General features: G+C 54.3%; 1 protein-coding gene across 1 annotated transcript in view; it reads left to right on the top strand.

Moving 5' to 3' along the window:
* Window positions 1–1,207: 1,207 nt before the first annotated feature.
* The window catches only part of lrp2b (low density lipoprotein receptor-related protein 2b), a 42,294-nt gene continuing 23,076 nt past the window's right edge, over window positions 1,208–20,425 (top strand). The window contains exons 1-44 of the mRNA XM_086140641.1: window positions 1,208–1,690; window positions 1,777–1,899; window positions 2,616–2,732; window positions 2,821–2,931; window positions 3,429–3,545; window positions 3,638–3,754; window positions 3,837–3,980; window positions 4,305–4,421; window positions 5,007–5,135; window positions 5,508–5,677; window positions 5,755–5,978; window positions 6,174–6,380; window positions 6,465–6,667; window positions 6,801–6,941; window positions 7,051–7,260; window positions 7,347–7,539; window positions 7,747–7,872; window positions 7,951–8,081; window positions 8,303–8,440; window positions 8,577–8,852; window positions 8,932–9,171; window positions 9,274–9,396; window positions 9,512–9,628; window positions 10,458–10,835; window positions 10,928–11,176; window positions 12,011–12,219; window positions 12,325–12,509; window positions 12,654–12,882; window positions 13,473–13,650; window positions 13,763–13,891; window positions 14,171–14,337; window positions 14,777–14,920; window positions 15,004–15,113; window positions 16,258–16,435; window positions 16,533–16,746; window positions 16,851–17,087; window positions 17,205–17,396; window positions 17,607–18,079; window positions 18,401–18,848; window positions 18,966–19,131; window positions 19,218–19,376; window positions 19,478–19,767; window positions 19,852–20,055; window positions 20,135–20,377. Of these exons, the coding sequence (XP_085996767.1) occupies window positions 1,525–1,690; window positions 1,777–1,899; window positions 2,616–2,732; window positions 2,821–2,931; window positions 3,429–3,545; window positions 3,638–3,754; window positions 3,837–3,980; window positions 4,305–4,421; window positions 5,007–5,135; window positions 5,508–5,677; window positions 5,755–5,978; window positions 6,174–6,380; window positions 6,465–6,667; window positions 6,801–6,941; window positions 7,051–7,260; window positions 7,347–7,539; window positions 7,747–7,872; window positions 7,951–8,081; window positions 8,303–8,440; window positions 8,577–8,852; window positions 8,932–9,171; window positions 9,274–9,396; window positions 9,512–9,628; window positions 10,458–10,835; window positions 10,928–11,176; window positions 12,011–12,219; window positions 12,325–12,509; window positions 12,654–12,882; window positions 13,473–13,650; window positions 13,763–13,891; window positions 14,171–14,337; window positions 14,777–14,920; window positions 15,004–15,113; window positions 16,258–16,435; window positions 16,533–16,746; window positions 16,851–17,087; window positions 17,205–17,396; window positions 17,607–18,079; window positions 18,401–18,848; window positions 18,966–19,131; window positions 19,218–19,376; window positions 19,478–19,767; window positions 19,852–20,055; window positions 20,135–20,377 (8,422 nt within the window). The 5' untranslated portion in view covers window positions 1,208–1,524. The remainder of the gene's footprint in view (window positions 1,691–1,776; window positions 1,900–2,615; window positions 2,733–2,820; window positions 2,932–3,428; window positions 3,546–3,637; window positions 3,755–3,836; window positions 3,981–4,304; window positions 4,422–5,006; window positions 5,136–5,507; window positions 5,678–5,754; window positions 5,979–6,173; window positions 6,381–6,464; window positions 6,668–6,800; window positions 6,942–7,050; window positions 7,261–7,346; window positions 7,540–7,746; window positions 7,873–7,950; window positions 8,082–8,302; window positions 8,441–8,576; window positions 8,853–8,931; window positions 9,172–9,273; window positions 9,397–9,511; window positions 9,629–10,457; window positions 10,836–10,927; window positions 11,177–12,010; window positions 12,220–12,324; window positions 12,510–12,653; window positions 12,883–13,472; window positions 13,651–13,762; window positions 13,892–14,170; window positions 14,338–14,776; window positions 14,921–15,003; window positions 15,114–16,257; window positions 16,436–16,532; window positions 16,747–16,850; window positions 17,088–17,204; window positions 17,397–17,606; window positions 18,080–18,400; window positions 18,849–18,965; window positions 19,132–19,217; window positions 19,377–19,477; window positions 19,768–19,851; window positions 20,056–20,134; window positions 20,378–20,425) is intronic.

Genomic DNA, 20,425 nt, shown 5'->3' with positions numbered 1-20,425 from the left:
GAAGGTCCATCTAGAAAACCTAGAGCTTCAAAGTAGAACTGCCAACATAAACACAAGCAGTGATACTGGAAAGCCTGTCCAGGACCAGACCTGCATCTTCTGTGTGTGTGTGTGTGTGTGTGTGTGTGTGTGTGTGTGTGTGTGTGTGTCCTCCTGCAATGCACAGGTTCTTTGAGGACTCCAAGTTGCCCAGATGTTGATCAATGAAAGACAAATCTGTTTAGAAGTCTGAGGTTGTCAGATGTGTAAGCTCTTCCTTCGGCCTGCTGGATTCTTCTGTCTTCTCCATCGACGCAGTGACGGTGCTCTTCAGAGCATCTTCTCGCTCGGCGAGCGGCCGCGTCCAACTCCAGGTCGAGGCGTGATCTGGTGACACAAAGAGAAGGCGCTTTTCAAAACATCATGTGACCTCCTGCTGGCGCTTGAAGGTCTCAGCAGACGTCTCAAAGTGCACTCCTGGCGGTGTGAAGGTCCTGTGGAGTTTTACACACAAATGAGTGTCTCTTCTTCTTGCTGATGCACACAACTCCCGCCAGGTGAAAGTTCATCCCAGATGAACTTTATGTGGAGGTGTGCACCATAAAAGGCCGCATCCTTCCTTCACGCTCCACAGTGGTCTCCTGGTTTCTTCAGTAACACCCGGGCTCTTTCCGACAGCATCTGGGTTGTGGACCTCCGAGGACCCCAGGATGGACCTTCGTGGTCTTCAGCTTCTATTTTTCCTCTCGCTGTCCCACGGAATTCAACCCATACAAGGTGAGTTTGGACTCTTTACGCCATAGAAACGCATTCGGTCAGAAAATTCAACGTCCTAGGATCAGGCAGTGAAGAAGACCTTCTGGAGCCTCCAGAGGTCCCAAGTGCAGCGGCGGTGGTGGCGGTGGTGGTGGTGAGGACCACCGCTCATCCACAAGATAGTTCCTGACCAAAGAACGCTCTGGTTTGAACCTGTGAAGGCTGCGGCAGATCCTGGACACTCCGTCGCGTCTCCGCCAGCTTCGTTTCTCCTGTTTCTTCAATCCTCTTTTCCCGTCGCTGCTGTTTGAACATCTGAGAAGTTTGCTTTTCACCGCAACATTCATCTCCAAACTTCACGTTGTGCACGTTTATTCTGGAATCGCATTTTTGCTTTCCTGCGTATTCTGTGTTTAAACCTCCTGAATGAGGCGTTGGCCCTCGAGCGTCCCGTGACATCGGGTTCGATATCACACCGGAGATGCAAAGTTCATTCCCGGGCCGCGACCTCCGGCGCAGGACAGTCACGGGACGACCTCTACGCCCGTGGTGACAAATTAACTCCCCGTTTTAAGAGCCAATCACATGTTTGCAGGTTTGGAGGAAACCGTGTGCCTTATCTGGGTCGTAAACGCTTCTCATTAACACGCCGCTGCCATAAAGACCCGTAAAAGACGGATTATTCATCAAAACGGGGAATTCGATTTCCAGCGCGATCGGTTTATTTGACCTCTCGGGGCGATTAGGACCACGAGGTAAAGCGCTCGGCGCGTGCACGGCGCCCGCCGGATGTCGATTCCTACGGCCATCGGCTCGGAAACCCGTATTTTCTTCCCCGCCGCAGGGCGATGTGGCAGCGGGGAATTCCAGTGCGCCAACGGGCAGTGCATCGACGCCACGTGGCGATGTGACGGCACCAAGGACTGCACCGACGACTCCGACGAGCTGAGCTGCCGTGAGTGTCGCCGCGAATCGCGTCAACGGGCGCCGGAGACGAGGGTTTTTTTTCCGGCCCCTGACCCGTCCGGTTCCCCACGGCAGCGCCCCCGTCCTGCACCTCGCAGGAGTTCAAGTGCGTGACGAGCGGCGAGTGCATCGCGGCCGGATTCGTCTGCGACGGCGAGGACGACTGCGAAGACGGCTCGGACGAAGACCGGACCTGCGGTAGGCCGACGCCGGACGCCGCCGTTCGGGAGGTTGAGGACAAACACAGGAAGAGGTTTCATCGAGGATGAAGAAGAAAAAGCAAATTGAATCACATTTATCTGTAATAACTTCTTCAGCAGGCTTTTGAGATTCAAAGTGTTCATCGCATGCGTGCAGCGGGAAACGTTTGCCGTCCACAAGGAAGCCAGATGGTTTGGAGGACAAAAGCAAGAGATGATAACCATCTCCAGACAGGGCGTGTCAGATGTTTTGGAGGGTCAGAGACGCCACGCTGAGATGGTTTGGTCGGCGTTGCTTAGAGGAGGGATGGTGAATATAGCGGTAGGATGCTGAGGTCGGCAGGAGGTCCGGGGGAAAACCAAAGAGGAGATTTATGGATGCAGAGAAAGAGGACATGAAGTCAGTTGGATTCAGAGCACAGGGTTAGATGGAGGAGGTTGATTTACTGTGGAGACCCCTGAGGGAGAGAAGAAGAAGAAGGAGAAGACAAAAAAGGAGAACACGATAAAGACAACGAAGAAGAAGATGAAGACAAAAAAGGAGAGAAAAAAGGAGAAAAAGAAAATGAAAAAGATGAAGAAGAAGAAGCAGCGTAGGACAGTGTTGGTGTGCACATTGAAACGGTTCCATTCACAGGAAGTGCAGGTTGAATAACGTGCAGGGAGTCCTTGTCACCAGTTTGCCCCTAAAGACGGTGTGTGTCCGGCGTGCAGGCCAGCGGACCTGCGGCCCGAACCAGTTCACCTGCCGGGAGGGCCAGTGCGTCCCCGGCGAGTACAGGTGCGACCGCGTGAAGGACTGCGTGGACGACTCCGACGAGAGCGGCTGCAGTAAGACCTGGCCTCCTCCTTCACTTCAAACCAAACCTGCTCTCCTGTCTTGACACACCCTGTGTGTGTGTGTGTGTGTGTGTGTTAGGCTACCCACAGTGCACCGAGCAGACGTGCACCAACGGGGCCTGCTATAAGAACTCCCAGCGCTGCAACGGCCTCCGGGACTGCAGGGACGGCTCTGATGAGTTCAACTGCAGTGAGTAAACAACCCGCCCTCGTGATTGGACTCGGGTCCTGAAAGATCACGTGAAAGTCTCTCAGAAGGTCCAAGAGACCAGAACATTCCATCACCTGCTAACAGGGTCCTCGCTGACAACCCTAAATGGGGTTTATCAGGTTGAGCCTTTTGGTTTTTACCAACTTTGGCGGCCATCTTGCCAGATTTCTTCAGGTCGAAGAGCCTGAAAAGATGTTCTCTAAAACATGGATCCAACCTCTTTGAGCTCACCTGGGTCGCCTTAGTGTTCTTTGGACCGAGCGTCCCCGGACGTGGACCTCCCTTTTCCCAGAAGCAACCTGGAACCAGGTCGTGGGCCGTTTATACAAAACTACCTTTGCAAAATGGAGCTTTTAGAAGATCATCCGGCAGCAGATAAAGATAATACAACAGCGACCTTTGCCCGGCGCTGACCGAAAGCTCCGAGAAGACTTTCGCGGCTCGTTCCGACACGTTCCCTCTGTTTGTATTCGCAGCAAACGTGCACTGCCCCATCCACCAGTACCAGTGCGCCAACGGCCACTGCATTCCCCTGTCCTTCGTGTGCGACCACTGGAACGACTGCGGGGACGACAGCGACGAGCACGGCTGCGGTAACGCCGCTCCCTTTCGGCGATATTCCGATATTCCGAGTTCCCCCCGAGCGTGGAGACGATCCCCGACCTCCTCCCCGCTTTCTGCTCAGAGTACCGGAGCTGCGCCGGGAACCAGTTCACGTGCTCCGGCGGGCGCTGCATCCCTCAGAGCTGGGTCTGCGACCGCTTCAACGACTGCGGCGACTACAGCGACGAGAGAGGATGCGGTAAGATTCCCGGGGGACGGGAGATTCCATCCGAACCGATGGCTTCGGTCGACCTCGAACCCGCGTGTCGGTGCTCTTCCAGACAGCGACTCCCGAGCGTGCTACCCCGGCGAGTGGGGCTGCCCCGGCTCCACGGTGTGCGTTCCCCTCGGGAAAGTGTGCGACGACAAGCCCGACTGTCCCGGAGGCACCGACGAGACCAACGCCACCGCCCAGATGACTTGCGGTAACCTGCGGACGCCCCGGATTTACGAGCGGTAGCGACTCGGAAACAACTCCGATCACGACCGTTAATTCCCGTGTAAACGAGGGTTCTTATCTTTATTGGCGAGCAGATGTCGGTCCTGTGACGCGGTTAAAGTTTTCTCAGATTTTATCCCCCGCTCTAGAAAAGTTTAACCGTTTCGGGGAAGCGACTCACGGCGGTGACGACGGTGCTAACGGGCGAGGCTCCCGAGGCTCCCGAGGCTCCCGAGGCTCCCGAGGCACCCGAGGCTCCCGAGGCCAGGGACCCGGGCGCTGATCCGAGCTCCTTCGATGTTCCTGGCAGGCCTGGAGAGATGCTCGGCCCTCAGCTGCCAGTTCCTGTGCCACCCGTCGCCACAGGGAGGCGTCTGCTACTGTCCGGACGGATTCACCGTGGCCAACGACAGCCGCTCCTGTGTCGGTGAGGGACGGAGGATCTGATGTTTGCTTTGCTGCCTCAGGTGCTGAACGCAGTAGATGGGGCTCCAGAGGAGGACCTTCTGCTTCTGCTCTGTCCACCACATTACATTACATTATATTACATTACATTGCATTTGGCAGACGCTTTTATCCAAAGCGACTTACAATAGAGGACATAGGGACTGCAAATACACCACACTCAAATCCACAACACCTGAAAAGTCCTCGAATGCACGTCTCGGTTTTAGGGTCTAACGTTTTCGGATTCTTTTCCTGAGCCTCAGCCCGTCATCTACTTCCATCTCCTCCTCAGTTAACCCCAACTAACATCCTCTAGATCTCCGACCTCAGCGTCCTTCTACCCAGATCTTCCCCATCCCTCTTGTCCGTGTCCAAACCGTCTCGGTGTGACTTTATCCCAAGAACATCCAACACGTGCTGTCCTTCTGATGGACTCCTTCCTGATCCTCCTCGCTCCCAAAGAGGAACCTCCACATCTTCAGCTCTGCCTCCTCAGCTTCTCCAAACCATGGCGGCTCCTCCTAAAGAAGATCTTGAACATTCTTTTCGCTTCTCTTCCTCCTAGACTTCGATGACTGTCAGATCTGGGGCGTCTGTGACCAGCTGTGTGAGAACCGACCAGGGACTCACCGCTGCAGCTGCACTGATGGATACTTCCTGGAGCAGGGTCACGTCTGCAAGGCCAACGTGTCAGGTATGCAGCTCACACACACACACACACACACACAAGCTGAAGTGCAGGTCCTAAATCACTGCAAGGTTCATTTCGTGCTCTGGAGGATTCAGATGTCTGGTGTGACCACCAGAGCAGCGCTGGTGTTGTGAAGCCTCCTCTGAAAGTCAGAACACACTGATGGGTGAAGGAGAGGAGGACAGTTTGACCGATGAGGTTCTCCAAAGGTTGTTTCCATGTGAGGCCAAGCTTCTGATACGGTTATAAACGGTCCAACTCTGCTGGAGAAGCGCAAAGTCCACGCTTCTCCTGCAGTTATGGACATCGGGTGCATCTCACATCTTCTGAAATTGGTCCGGTTCATGGATTCATCTGACTTGGTGTTCACCCCAGGCGGGATGCCTCAGCTCATCTTCACCAGCGGGGGGGACGTGATGATGGCCGACATACACGGACGCTTCGTGCAAACCCTGGTGGCGTCCCAGGGGAAGGGCGAGGCGGTGGGCGTGGCTTATCACCGGCACAGTCACACTGTCTTCTGGAGTGACACGCACGCCCAGAAGGTCGGTGTGCCGCCGCTCTGGTTTGTAAGCGGCGCCGGACGTCCCGCCTTCACGCTTCCCTTGTACGCTCCTCCCAGGTGTTTTCCGCAAACTACAACGGCGGCGACGTGAAGGAGGTTCTGACCGCCGCCGCCCACGACGTCCGCAACCTGGCGGTGGACTGGATCAACTTCAAGCTCTACGTCTTGGAGGCCACGGCGGAGCGCGTCGACCTGTGCGACTTCGACGGAAGCAACCGGGTCACGCTGGTGGCTGAAAACCTGCAGACGCCCCACGGCCTGGCCTTGGACCCCACAGTGGGGTGTGTTCGGAACCGTCCGCACATTCCGGCGTGAAAACACGATCTCGGTCGTGTCGGCCATCGCGCCGCTTATCATCTTCACGTCGCGTGATCAGCGCCTGCACGATGATGGCGGCGGAGGCGGCGCCGGTCCGATCCTCTCGCCCGACGTGTGAGTGAAACTACATTTCAGCCCTTTGTGTTTCCCCCCTGCAGGTACATGTTCTTTACAGACATGGGCAGGAGCCAGGAGCAAATGAAGCTGGAACGCGCCTTCATGGACGGCAGCAACCGCGTGGACCTGGTGAAGAGCCGGCTCGGCACGCCGACGGGGATCACCGTGGACATCGTCACCAAGAGGGTCTACTGGTCCGACAGCCACTTTGACACGGTGGAAACCGTCACCTACGGCGGCGTGGACAGGTAGGAGTACGCTGGAGACGCTGGAAGGAGGTCAGATGGTCGGTGATAGCCGGTGACCGACCCCAGGCTTCTTCTCCACCGAAGGAAAACCGTCCTCAGCGGCGTCGCTCAGTCCCCTCACCCCTTTGGAATCGCTGTCTTTGAGAACCACGTGTTCTTCACGGACTGGAGCAAGATGGGCGTCATCAGGGCCAACCGCTTCAACGGCAGCGAGCCGGCGCTCCTCTACCGCACGGCGAAGCAGCCGGGCCACGTTGTGGTCTCGCACCCGATCCTGCAGCCCGTCGGTAACAAGATGCGTTTTTAACCTCCAACGTGGTGTTTTTGTTTTCCCTCCGAAGTCGAAGCCGAATCGCTTTCGGCGCCCAGAAATCGCGTATGCTAGCTGAGCTGACGAGAAGGTCCCGTCTCGTCCCGCAGTGATGAACCCCTGCGGCCGACACAACGGCGGCTGCCAGCAAATCTGCGTCCTGAGCCACCGCACCGACAACGACGGTCTGGGCTTCCGCTGCAAGTGTCGCCATGGTTACGACCTGCACGCCGACCAGCGAACGTGCTTCGGTAAGTCGTAGCGCGAGGGCTACGCCTCGGTATGCTTTACACTCCGTTTTAAACGCCCCAGAAAAGCTCATTGCAATTTATCGGACGCTGTCTTCCGCTTTTTGAACAGAGGTGAAGGACTTTCTGTTGTTAGCCTCGTCTGTCGCGGTGCGAGGTATCCCCCTGAACATATCCCTCCAGGAGGACGTCATCTTGCCCCTCACAGGGCTCGGGACGTCCTTCTCGGGCTCGGCCGTGGAGTTCGACAGCGACGAGAAGCTTCTTTTCTACAACGACGCTATCAAAGGTCTCGTCTATAAGTCGAGCCTCGACGGTACAGGTGTGTGAATCACAGGAACGTCGTCTCCTCGCGCGGCTTTGCCGTCTTATCTTGTACAAACTCCCTTCTGTTTCATCCGTCCTCAGTCCAACAGATTTTAACCGGCTACCGGGTGGGAGCGGTGGAATCCATGGCCTACGACTGGACATCCAAAGTCTTGTATTTGATGTCCGCGACCTACCGGTCGGTGTCGGCCCTCAGGGTCACGGACAAGTCCAGGCGAGACATCGTGACCGGACTGAGGAACCCGAAGGGAGTGGCGGTGCATCCCAGTGCGGGGTGAGGGTTAAGAGTCACCGGACGCGATGAGGTTCTGAATAAACCCGCTTGTGATTGATGTTTGCAAAGAGAGCCCAAGCACATTCCCACGGAAGGAAGCTGCCGGATGAAACACTACAAGGAACGGCGCGTTAACACCTAGACGTCATCGGCATATACGGGCATTACGTTTGACCCGTCCCTTGTTTTGTCCTTTCAAATACGCAGCTACTTGTTCTGGTCTGACTGGTTTCGCCCGGCAGTCATTACGAGAGGCTTCACCGACGGCAGCAGCGCAGTGCCGCTGGTCAACACCACCCTGGGATGGCCGCACGGACTGTCGGTGGACTACCTGTGAGCATAGCCGAGTCCCGAGTGCGTGACCACGCGGCGACTGGCGGCGCGCTCACTCCTGCTCCGCCTCTTTGACAGGATGAACAGGCTGTACTGGGTGGACTCTCTCTTCAACCACGTCGGCCACGTCGGAATAGACGGAAAGGACAGGAGGACGTTCGGCAATCTTGGCCAGATCACTCAGCCCTACTCTTTGACCCTATACTCGGGTACGTGTTTTGGATTCCTCGTCATTTGTCGTGCACGCAGGCGGTGGTCGATTCGAGGTTTCTAAAAGCGAGGACCAACCGTGAGGAGGCAGGTGATTGGCTGTGGGCTCGATGTTACTTATTTCCGCCGTGCGCAAAAGTAATGTGTTAGCGCTGTCCTTTCCTACAGGTCCCTGTGGTCAATGTAGTGCATTTTAACCCCGAATGACGTCGCGTTCCAGACTACCTGTACGTGTCCGATACGAGGACGGAAGCCATTTTTGAAATGAGGAAGAGGGACGGCGGAGGAAACACGATGATCAGAAAGGGAATAACCGGAATTATAAATGTCAAGGCCTACGTATCCAGCTTTCAGAGCTGTAAGTGAGGCTTTTGATTCTGAACTCAATCGTGTAAAGGTGCAAAACAGATTCTGTCCGTGTCACTGCTCCGTGACCGGCGTGTTCTCGCAGCTGCCGAGAGAAAGTGACCGTTTGTTTATCCTCGAACCACCAGCGCTCACCAGCCGCTGCAGTTCGGTGCCCAACGGGCGCTGCAGTCACTTCTGCTTCCCGACGCCGTCTTTCAACCGAGTATGCCGCTGCCCTTACGGCATGAAGCTGCAGGACAACCAGAGGGACTGTGTCAAGGACGGCTCGGTTCCCCCGCCCAGCACCTGCGGCGATTTTGCCTTCGAGTGCGACGAGGGACGCTGCAGGCCCAACTCCTACCGCTGCGATGGCTACCTTGACTGCGTTGATAAGACCGACGAGGCCAATTGCACGGACCCAGGTTAACGTGCGGGGAAGCACCGGTGAGTTCTTTAGGGCCGTTTCAAAAACCCCTCGTCCGACTCGTCTATCTCTGCCAGGCGCGACCTGTTCTCCGAGCGCCTTCACCTGCGCCAACAAGCGCTGCATCCTTTCCCGCTGGCGCTGCGACGGCACCGACGACTGCGGCGACGGCTCTGACGAAGCCGACTGTCCCACCGACGTCCCGTCCACCTGCGCCGCTGAATCCTTCGTCTGTGACAACAAGAGATGCATCTCGAAGAACTGGGTGTGCGACGGCGACAACGACTGTGGCGACGGCTCGGACGAGCACAACTGCAGTGAGTAGCGATCCGTGGATCCGCGCCTGAAATAGCTGCGCCTCCTTGTTGTCTTGGAAACTTCCCGAAACAAAACCAATCGACCGTCTCTTTGCCCGTCAGACTCCACCATCACCACGTGCCCCCCGTCCTTCTTCCTGTGTCCTGATCACCGCTGCATAAACATCTTCTTTGTGTGCGACGGAGACCAGGACTGCTTGGACGGCTCCGACGAGAAGAACTGCGGTAGAACGAACCATCGGCCTTTGCTGTCGCTGCCGTATCTTTTCACAGCGGAGATTGTGTATATTTTCTTACGGTTCTAATGGCTGGTCTTGTTTTCTTGGTCTTCTCCACCCAGAGTTCTCCTGTCCATCCTATGAGTTTGCTTGTGCCAGCGGGGATCAGTGCGTAAACTCTAGATACCGCTGCGACGGCGTGTTTGACTGCAGGGACCATTCTGACGAACGAGGCTGTCGTAAGTCGCCCACTCTGGTAGATTCACTCCAAACAAGGATTCTCTGCGAAGCCCTTTGAAATGCGGGAGTTTTTCTCAACTAGTCTTACAAAATAACTTTTCCTCATTGAAGTTGTCAAACAACAAACTCGTTCCCGATGTTGCGAACCCATTTGCGAGGGAATCCTGTTGGACCGATGTCTCCATCAGAGAAGAAACGCATCCAAGCGTATAATTACACTTTTGCAACAGCCACTGTATTGTTGTCAACTCTTATGTTGACAACGGGGCTTGGTTCCTTTCTAGCAAACTGTGGGGAGATTGTGGATAAAAAGCCACAGGGGTCGGGGGTGGTCGTGGAGAGGGCGGCAGTTGAGTTGAGCAGCGGTTGGGTCGGTCGGGTCGGTTGGGTCGGGTACGCCACACCTCAATCCCAACAGATATCTGACAGAGACTCCACACCGTCTCTGAGAGCTGAAGAGCCTCTGGGGTGAGAGGAGGAACATACTCAAGGAGAGGCAAAGCGTAACGATTCGGAATCGAGCCCCAGAATGGACAGATATGAAAACGCCATGGGGAAAACAGAACACTTGGACAAGTGGCATACTGTATAGATAAATACCGTATGGTGGTGGGTACACCATAACAACAACGGTCGACTCAAAGGTACCGGTCAAAGTTCTCCACAGATCTTTGACTTGGACGACCCCTCGTCTAAATCCTCTTGGAATTTTCCAGCCTTGTAGTTCAAGGTCCCTCCAAGCTGCAATTCCACCTCATCGTCGGTCCATACGAATACTCTATGTATTGGCAACGTCCTCTGGCATTTACAACGTCTTCGTTCCCGCAGCTACCCGCACCCCTGGCTTGTGCCACGACGATGAATTCCAGTGCCAGACGGACGGATTCTGCATCCCAGATGCTTGGGAGTGCGACGGTCATCCAGACTGTGAGGACGGATCCGATGAAGACAACTCCTGTCCGCCCATCACATGCGCAGCCCACTACTTCCAGTGTGACAACAAAGTTTGCGTACCAGAAAGGTGGTTGTGCGACGGAGACAATGACTGCAGAGACATGAGTGACGAGCGGAACTGCCCGACCCCGCCGTTCAGCTGCCCGTCCGCTCAGTGGCAATGTCCCACCGATCAGGTGTGCATTGACCTCGACAAGGTGTGCAACGGACAGAAGGACTGTCCCGACGGGGCGGACGAGTCCCCCATCTGCAGTGAGTCTCCCGGTGGAACGGTGAACCTAACAAACTGACAAACCTCAAGGGACGACGGCGATATTAATCCCCTTTCATGCATTCTGCTTAAGACCGAGATGACTGCGCGCTGAACAACGGGGGCTGCAGCGACGGATGTGTCCAGGGACCGTTTGGAGCCGAGTGCACCTGTCCGCCAGGGTTCAAGCTGCTGGAAGACTCGAAGACCTGCGAGGACATCGACGAGTGTCTGATTCCAGGGTTCTGCAGCCAGCAGTGCTTCAATGAGCGGGGAAGCTTCAGGTGCTACTGCTCAAGTGGTTACCAGCTGGAGCCAGATGGACGCACCTGCAAAGCTGAAGGTGAGCCGCGAGTTCGGTATCACGAATCAAGACAAAACCGAGAAATGATTTTTTTGACTATCTGTGACGTAAATGTTATCTTTTGTCACATCTGGAAAAACTGCAGAATTTCTCTGAGGTTAGCGGAGGCAAGGAGTAGATACACTGAACCTCTTTTCCATTGGCCGGCTCCCTTCAAGGGTCACCACAACCTCCTGCCACCATCCGACCCTACATCTTCTCTACATCTTCTTCTCTCACGCCAACTAACTTCCTGTTCTCTAACCCGCCATCCAACCTCAGCATCCTTCTACCCAGATCTTCACTCCTTTTCCTCTATCCATGTCCAAACCACTTCAGTATGACTTTATCTCCAGTACATCCAGCATGTGCTGTCATCCTCCTCACTCCCAAAGAGAACCTCTACATCTTCATCTCTGCTACCTCCAATGTTGCCTCCTGTCTTGTCCACAGTGTCTCCAAAGCAGACACTGCTCCCACCTCCGAATGAATGAAGAGATACAGAGATACCGCAGACAATCTCTCGCTTTCCAAACCAAAAAATCCTCTTAATGTTTCTATCTTATATGATGGTAATGGGGGGAAAGACTACGTGTCGTCCATTTAAAACCAAGTATGGCCGCCTCGACGTCCACGTTAATAACCATGTCAATGAACAAGAACAATAACATGCGCAAGCCGGATCCCCAGCCTGCCAGACACTCGCACAAACAGATGTTTATCTTTTCGGTTGGATTGTTTTCTGTTTGTCCAATGCACATCTTACCTAGGAATGATATAATGGAATGATTTTCATCCTTCCTTGAATACATCCCACCTTCCTCCTGCCGACAGACCCCCTTGCGGCTGTGCTTCTGGCTGCCAAACGTAGCCAGATTATTGCCAACCGCATCAACGCCAAGCCCCCCCAGATACGTCCAGTGATCGGTGGTTCGAACATCGTGGCCGTAGATTTCGACCGCGTGTCTTCCAGAATGTACTGGGCTGACGCCTTCCAGAAGAAGATATGGAGCGCCTTCCAAAATGGTACAGATAAAAAAGAAGTAAGTATGATGGGTAATATTTCCCCTCCAAGAAGTAAACTCAATTTCAACGTACTCGTATCAGGTGGCTGCTACAAGTGTTGCCGATATCTGTTGCCGATCTAGATTTTCTCCACCGGTCTTCTGGTGCCGGAGAGCATAGCCGTGGACTGGGTGGCCCGGAACATCTACTGGACAGACTCCTCCACGGAAAGCATCGAGGTGTCCACTCTGGACGGGCGTTTTCGGAAGGTCCTGCTCACCAAAAATGTCACCAGCCCTCGTGGATTGGTTTTAGACCCGCGTGACCAGTAAGTGGAGAATATTTCCTATGAAACGATATGAGCACAAGCAGGAGCGTCTTTATCTGGGAGAGGTTCAGTGTGTGTGATGTTTGATCAGATGGTGTTTTGTGGAGATACTGAGCAGAGGGTCACTTTATCCCTCCCCCATAGCACCAACCTGATGTTCTGGTCCGACTGGGGTCAGAACCCCAGGGTCGAGCGGGCCGACATGGATGGAGCCAGGAGGCAAGTCATCGTAAGCACAAAGCTTTACTGGCCCAACGGCCTGGCCCTGGACTACACCACCCGCAGGGTGTACTTCGCTGATGCCTACCTCAAATATATCGACTATTGCGACTACGATGGGAACAACCGGCATCAGGTTCTCGCCAGTGACATGGTAAGATACCTTCCGTGTCATTCAAAGGCGCTCACATTGGTCCTCATTTAGCAGTTGACCTGTGGAAGGATAACCCTACCCCAATGTCAGTGTGGACACCTGAGTGTTGTCCACTCAGGGGGCAACTGCCGTCATCCCACCCTGTCCTCTTGACCCTCTTCTCACAAACCAACTAACTTCATGTCTTCTTTCACCGCATCCTTCTTCTTCTGCTTCTTCTACCAATTTCCACCGGTGGTGGTAATTGTTAAGCCCCAGCAGGGGTGGAAGTCATATTCAGTCTGACGCAGTGCAGATGCTCTTCCAAGCACAACCACCCGGCCTTGGCGCCGGCACATGGAGAATCCAGTATTGAGGACAAGCATGAAGGGTCATCAAGTTACATTTCTAGACATACGGAAATCTGGATATGGCACTTCTTCCACTGAGTAAATGGAAAAAAGGATCGAGTCCAAAATGTCCAGAGGGACAAGATGCGATCCAGGATAATTTTGCATCTTAGCAGAGCGCACTAGAGAAGAATATACATCAGTCTCAGGCAGATTCTAATCATCTTCGGTATCGTCCGGCCATTTTCATCCCTGTGCCAGGCTTTGCAGCATCCACACGGTATGACAATCTTTGAGGACTATGTCTACTGGTCAGACCGCTACACCAGCAAAGTCATGAGGACAAACAAGTTCCACGGCGAGAACATCACCACCCTGATGACCAGCGTATATCAGCCCACGGGAATCGTCATGGACCATCCCATCAAACAGCCAACAGGTGACTTCATCCAATCTGCTGTGGTTTTCCGATCCGACGCGGTCCAGAGTCTGCTGATGTGCGGTAGCTCCGGTGGAAGGTTTTGAAGGTGACCATGTGGTCTTGCATTTAGCGGTGAACCCATGCAGTGAACACCTGTGCAGCCAGCTGTGCCTGCTGTCCGCTCTGAGGCCCCGTTACTACACCTGCCACTGCCAGTCGGGCTGGAAGCTCGACAAGGACGGGCGCAAGTGTGTCCAAGGTATAGTCCGGATATCTTGCTCGAAAGGTTTGTGCGGAGCACATCCTCCAGCTTCATCACGGAGTTGGTCTCCTGATTGACCGGCGGCTTGTAGAGTCCAAATTCAGCAGATTCATTTTTAGACTGCAGTGACGAGAGCGGAAAGCATACCGACTCCTGAGGCTTACAATTAGTGCTTGAGAAAAAGAAACGTCCACGACGGCCCTCGGAGGCTTCGCTCTTTGGTAATCTGATATTTTCTCATGACTCCGTCTGTTCGACGCTGCGGTCGTACCTCAGAAAAGACTCCCTTCTTGATGGCGGTGCAAGACTCGGTGATTCTGGGCATCCCTCTGGATCCTACTGACCCCTCCAACAACGCCATGGCGCCGGTGTCGGGCATCTCTCAGGGACGGGACATCGACTTTGACGACAAAGAGGAGTTTATCTACTGGGTGCAGAGCGGGGTGAGAACAGGCCTTATTTACGTCTTCTTTCACCTTGATCCCTTAGTTAAGGTGCAGTGAATATGATGATACCATGAGAAGAAATGTTTCACAACACAAACCTTGTTGTATACACCCTCATATATGTATATATATATATGTGCAGTCCGGGAGGTTCACTGGAGCCCCTGCATTGTACAAACATGTGGATGAGAGAGTGATGTTTGTGGCGAGGAGAGGGGATCCATCTCCACAAAGATAGGTTCCCTGTCAGAGTCGAATCAAGGACTTTCTTGCTGTGAGGCAGAAGCTCCAACCACTGGGCCGCCATGCCGCCCCTGAGTGGACTTCCTTAAACCTTAATAAATTCCCCTTGGTCAATTGAGTTCACATCAGCCCAACAGGATTTTTTTTGGATTCGTTTTGCCTCGCTGGCACTAGTTTTCCCTTCGCCTGCCAGGGTTCCATATGGCGAGTGAAGACCAGCGGCACCAACAGGTCTGAGTTTGCTCCGGCCGGTCTCATGGGATCCCCTTCTGGCCTGGCCTTCGATTGGATGGGCCGGAGTATGTATTACACCAATCCCTCGGCTAAAGCCATTGAGGTAAACATCTGGGGAAAAACCTTCCCGGATCCTTTCGCCGCAAGCTTATCGCGAAAGCTAAAGTTAATGTCGCTTCACTTCAGGTCATCCGTGTTGATGGAGATACAAACTACAGGAAGACCCTGATCACGTCCACGGGTAAACCCGAAGGAGCCGGGGAGCCCGTTGGCATCACGCTGGATCCGGCGAGAGGGTAAAACACCGTCTCCTGAAAGACCAGACAAACTGGAGGCACAGCACTTTTGTAGTAGTCGTGGTAGAACTTCATGGTGATTGCGCATGTCGCAGGTACAGAGCAACCAAGTAGATTTCAGCTTTCAGCCCGTCCAAGAAACATAAATAACAGTGACGTAACAGAGAACGGGAGCATTGGATAAAAACGAAGGTGAAAAAGGAGAACACGATGGGGGAGGAGAGCAAAAAAAATCTCAAACCCAAACAGGGTTCCTGTGTGGGGGCACAATGTGGGATTAGTGAAAAAACCCATAAGAAACATGACCCTCTGCTTGCTGCTCTGCGACAAGGGCTTCATCTCCACTCAGTCCCACCCGTTTGTCTCTGCCGCCTGGTAACTGATGACGACGACACGGCCGTTGCTATGGAGACGACCTTGGAGGGTTCTGACACAGAAACAAAGTTCGCAGGCGGAGAGGGATCAGGCGGCCTCTGTGATTTCCCAGCTAACACTCGAGTCTTTCTGGTTCTCTCGGTGCCGTTGATTCGATTGGTCGATTTCGGGGGCCAATTCCCACCAAGCCGAGTAGACTACCTCTCCAAGTTGACGTTCATTCTTGCAAAGACCTCGTCCGATCCTGTCTACGACAGCGCTCGCTTCGCATTTGAGTCTGAGTGTTGGCAGCCCTGCACATTCCATCGTTCACGACGGGCAGCTTCTCCAGAGCCAAAAGTGCTGCCGACGCCTTCCCGACTTTGTCATAGACCAGGAAACTGCTGGCTCTAAACAGCAGCCTGTTATCATCATTCAAATTCTGTAGATGTTTCAGCATCCTCCACGGAAAGGATCGACAGGCACACGATCCTCCACTCCTCCCAGGAGTCCTTCATGTTTCCGTCTAGGCAGGAGGGCTCTCCTTTACCCTGTCCTCTCCTCAAGAAAATTCGGTCGGATTCATCGTGAGACCGGTTGATCAATTCCATAATCTTAGGTTTCGGACAGAGTGCGAAGAGAGGCTCCGATAGTTCAGGCAGCACAAGACAAAGTGAAGCAAGCAGGGAAGATAAGGGCAGTTGAGCAGGAGAAAAAAGCGTCCGCCTCGGTTGAGAGCAGTAGAAGTCTTAAATCAAGACTACATTTCCTTGTTTCTTTGCCTTCCAAGGAAGTTGTTCTGGACAGACAAGGGGTCGGACAACGGCGTTCCTGCAAAGGTGGCCAGCGCCGATATGGACGGCGGCAACCTTCGAATCCTCTACACCGATAAACTCGCCAACATCGGGTTCATCACCGCTGACATTTCCACCAGGAAACTGTACTGGGGCGTGACGAGCAGAGGGTTGGTACGTACGCTATTCGCAGCAGCCTTTTTTGGGATTCGTCACCCATCAAGTGCATGGGAGACTACATCTGGCCCATTCTGGTTCTTCTTGGTCTCAGATTGAGTGCGGCAGCATGGATGGGGGAACCCGGTCCACGCTGGTCAGAAGCCTGTCTCACCCCTGGGGGCTGACGGTTTATCAGGACCATCTCTACTACACCGACCTGGACTACGAGGTCATCGAGCGAGTGGACAAGGACACGGGAGGCAAGGCGGTGGTGATGAGAAGTGGCATGTCCGGTCTGCGCGCCCTGAAAGTGCATGCCAGAAACAGTATGTAGAGTCGCCGCTTTGTGTTTTCTTTGGTTTTCAGTTGTTTTTTAAAGTGGACCTAAAGTGGATCTTCTGATTCACCTCCTCGCCTTCTCCCGACTCAGACTCCGCAGGGTCGACAAACGCCTGCAGCTCCAACAACGGAGGCTGCCCTCAGCTGTGTCTGCCCAAGCCGGACAATCAAAAAACGTGCTCGTGCACCACGGGGTTCAACCCTTCTCCGGACGGATCCCGCTGCGAGCAGTACGAGTCCTTCGCGGTCATCTCCACCGCCAGGCATATACGTGGCTTCCATATTAACAGCTCTGACCACTCTGAGGCCATGGTCCCCGTTGGTGGATGTATGTTGGTTTTATGCGTTAGTTTAACTTTATTTGAGACGTACCAAAAACCCATATCTGTGAATTCTTTGCCATGACCGAGTAGCTCCCCTCTGACAGCAGTGATCCTTTTTACAGACTCGTCCTCCATTAAGGACAAACTGGACCTCCACGTGGCTTCCGGGTTCGTTTACTGGACCGGCAACAGCAGCTCATCCATGTACAGGGGAATCTTCAGGGCCAAAACCGACGGGGGCCATTACAGCGCTGTCATTAACTCGGGGGTCGGGAGAAGAGGCATCCAGGGGCTTGCGATGGACTGGGTCTCTGGTATGAATTCTGTTTCCCTGCCCGTCTCTTGTTGATTATATGAAAGCGGTTCATAGATTTGAAGTCTGACGTTACTACGATAAGATACAGGGAAGCTAGCTTAAAGGTATGAATCAATTATTTGCCAGCTCAGGCTGTGAATTTCATTTAAAACCCACAACTGTACCCCTCGGAGCATGATAGCCGTGTCTCTCACGCGTCTCCATTTAGGCAACTTGTACTTCACCAATGCCTTTGAGAGTGAGACCTTCCTGGAGGTGCTGGCCCTCAACACCACCTACCGAATGATCCTCCTCAAATCGTCTTCCGATCAGCCGCGGGACCTGGCCGTCAGCCCCAAGCTTCGCTACCTCTTCTGGACCGACGGAGGCCAGGCGCCAAAAATAGAGCGGGCTTTTCTGGACGGAACCAACCGCACCGTGTTGGCGTCAGCGACCTTGGGGTCGCCTCGCGGCTTAACGGTCGATTACTCCAACGACTTCCTGTACTGGACGGACGATGCGTTTGATATGATCTCCCGCATGGCCGTGGATGGCTCGCAGAGGGAGATCGTTCGTTTCGGGAGTCGATATCCATCTCCAACAGGACTTGGTATTCTTGGAAACTACCTTCTGTGGGTGGATAAAAGGCTCGGGAAGCTCTTCCAGGCCAGCAAGGACCCAGCGAACGCCGATCAGCCCGAGGTAAGCCAGATACCTATGATGGTCGTTCAAAACATTGTTCCTCGCTGTCATGGGAACTCTTTTCCTGAAACAAAGGCAGTGACAGTGATCCTTCGGCTTCGCTTTGTCGCATCAATTTTGGAGGTAAACGTCGGTTTCGGTCTTGGCAAACAGTAACGCGATGCTGAAAACTGAAGCATTTCATGGCTGGACGCATCTCCAGCGCCTTGTGACCAATACACCGACGTTCACGTTCCCACTTCCCCGGCTCGGATTAATGCGATACTTCCTCCGAAGTGTAAGACCACTCGTCCGAATGTTCTTTTTCTCCGATGTGACCAGGTGATACGAGACAATCTGGACAACCTGAGCGACGTGGCCGTCTTTGACGCTCACGTCCAGCCTACGTCGGCCCACCAGGTGGGCTTTAACCCGTGCCAGGAGGACAACGGGCGCTGCCAGCAGCTCTGCTTCGCCATCCCGAGCCAGGAGAAACCCAAATGCGGTTGCGCACACGGGTCGCTGCTTAGCAACGGCGTGACATGTGGTTACGGGCTGGACGAGTTCCTGCTCTTCACCACGGACTACACGCTGAATAGCCTGAGGTTGGATCCCGAGGATCACAGCAGCCCCATTCCCACGGTCAACCTCGGCTACAACCTGATGGGCTTGGATTTTGACTTCAAGGAAAAAAGAATTTTCTTTTCCCAATTCATCGGGATCGGCCGTAGCAGGATCGGTTACGTCACGACGACGTCCGCCACCAGCCCGCCTGTCATCGTGGCAACAGGTGAGCGACACCCGACGGCGGTGTCCCATCGTAGCATGCTACCCTTTTCCTGTGCGTTATCCCATTATGTTCTCATCTTTATTCAACGTCCAAGTGTATCTGTGTCTTGTTGTTCAGACTTGGATGACCCAGAAGGTTTGGCGTACGATTGGGTCAACAAGCGGGTCTACTTCACCGACTACCACAGTCGCAAGGTACAGTCGTTGGGGTTGGATGGGAAGAACCGGTCGATGGTCGCCCACGCTAACCGACCCAGAGGCATCGTGGTCGACCCCTGCTACGGGTAAAAACTCCTCGCTCGTGTTTCACTCGTACTTGTCGACAAAGTGCATCTGTCGACGGTGTTACTCCCTGTTCTCTCCGAGACAGATACCTGTACTGGACTGACTGGGGGAGCCCGGCGAAAATCGAAAGGGCCACGCTTTCTGGGAAATTCAGAAGATCGATCGTTAATAGCAGCTTGGTGACACCGAACGGCCTGTCCCTGGACTACGAGGAGCGAATGCTGTACTGGGCTGACGCGTCACTGTGAGTCTGCTGCTTACAACACGGTAAATCCCATTTTTATGCACATTTTTCACGAACGGAATATTCCCTCGGGTGCGTCCCTCGCCGAATGCCTCCCGCAGAGACAAAATTGAGCGTGCCACTTTAACCGGCGAGAAGAGACAAGTCATCGTGAGCGGCGTCCAGTACCCTTTCGCCATGACCGTCTTCAAGCAGGATGTTTTCTGGACCGACTGGACGGAGAGAGCGGTCTTCAGGGTGTCAAAGGATGACGGTTCCGGGCTGGTCGTGCTGGCCCAGGACCTGCAGCACCGACCCAATGACATTCACGTGTACGCCGGTTCTAAGCAGGAGGCCTGCTCCAGCTCCTGCCAGAAGCTTAACGGAGGCTGCAGTCATATCTGTGTTTCTGGTAATGGGAGACGTCTTTACGCGATCGCTTCTCCGTTTGTCCGTGACTCTAACCCAGACCCGCCTCCTGCAACTTCTCCCGCAGGTCCATCGGGCCCGGAATGCCAATGTCCTCATCAGGGGAAATGGTATCTGGCCAACAATGGCAAAGACTGCATCCGAGACAACGGGGAGCGCTGCCAGCCGGAGCAGTTCACCTGCCTCGACGGGGAATGCATCTCTGCGCGCTGGAAGTGTGACGGCCACAAAGATTGTCCGGATAACTCCGACGAGCTGGAGAGGGTTTGTGGTGAGGACTTTGCTTGTCGTTAGCCGCCTCTTTGGAACTGCATGGCGAGCAGACGCCGACTCTCTGTGACGCCCGACAGCCTTCCATACGTGCTCGGCCATGGACTTCACCTGCGACAACGGGCGCTGCGTGCCGATCAGCTACGCCTGCGACTACACGGACGACTGCGGCGACAACAGCGATGAACGGGGTTGCCCGTTCCCCACCTGTAACCCCACGACCGAGTTCACCTGCGACAGCGGCCGTTGCATCAACGCCGCGTTCGTCTGCGACGGGCACAACGACTGCCGAGACAACGCCACTTCGGATGAAACCGGCTGCCGTGAGTGACGAATTACGAACGGCGTCCGCCGATCTGACCCGGAGTAGT

The sequence above is a fragment of the Fistularia commersonii genome, chromosome 33, assembly GCF_037954325.1.
Source record: "Fistularia commersonii isolate RoL2024-O1a breed Wild chromosome 33, RoL_Fcom_v1.0, whole genome shotgun sequence".
Taxonomy (NCBI): Eukaryota; Metazoa; Chordata; class Actinopteri; order Syngnathiformes; family Fistulariidae; genus Fistularia; species Fistularia commersonii.
This window is presented reverse-complemented; position numbering and strand designations above follow the sequence as displayed.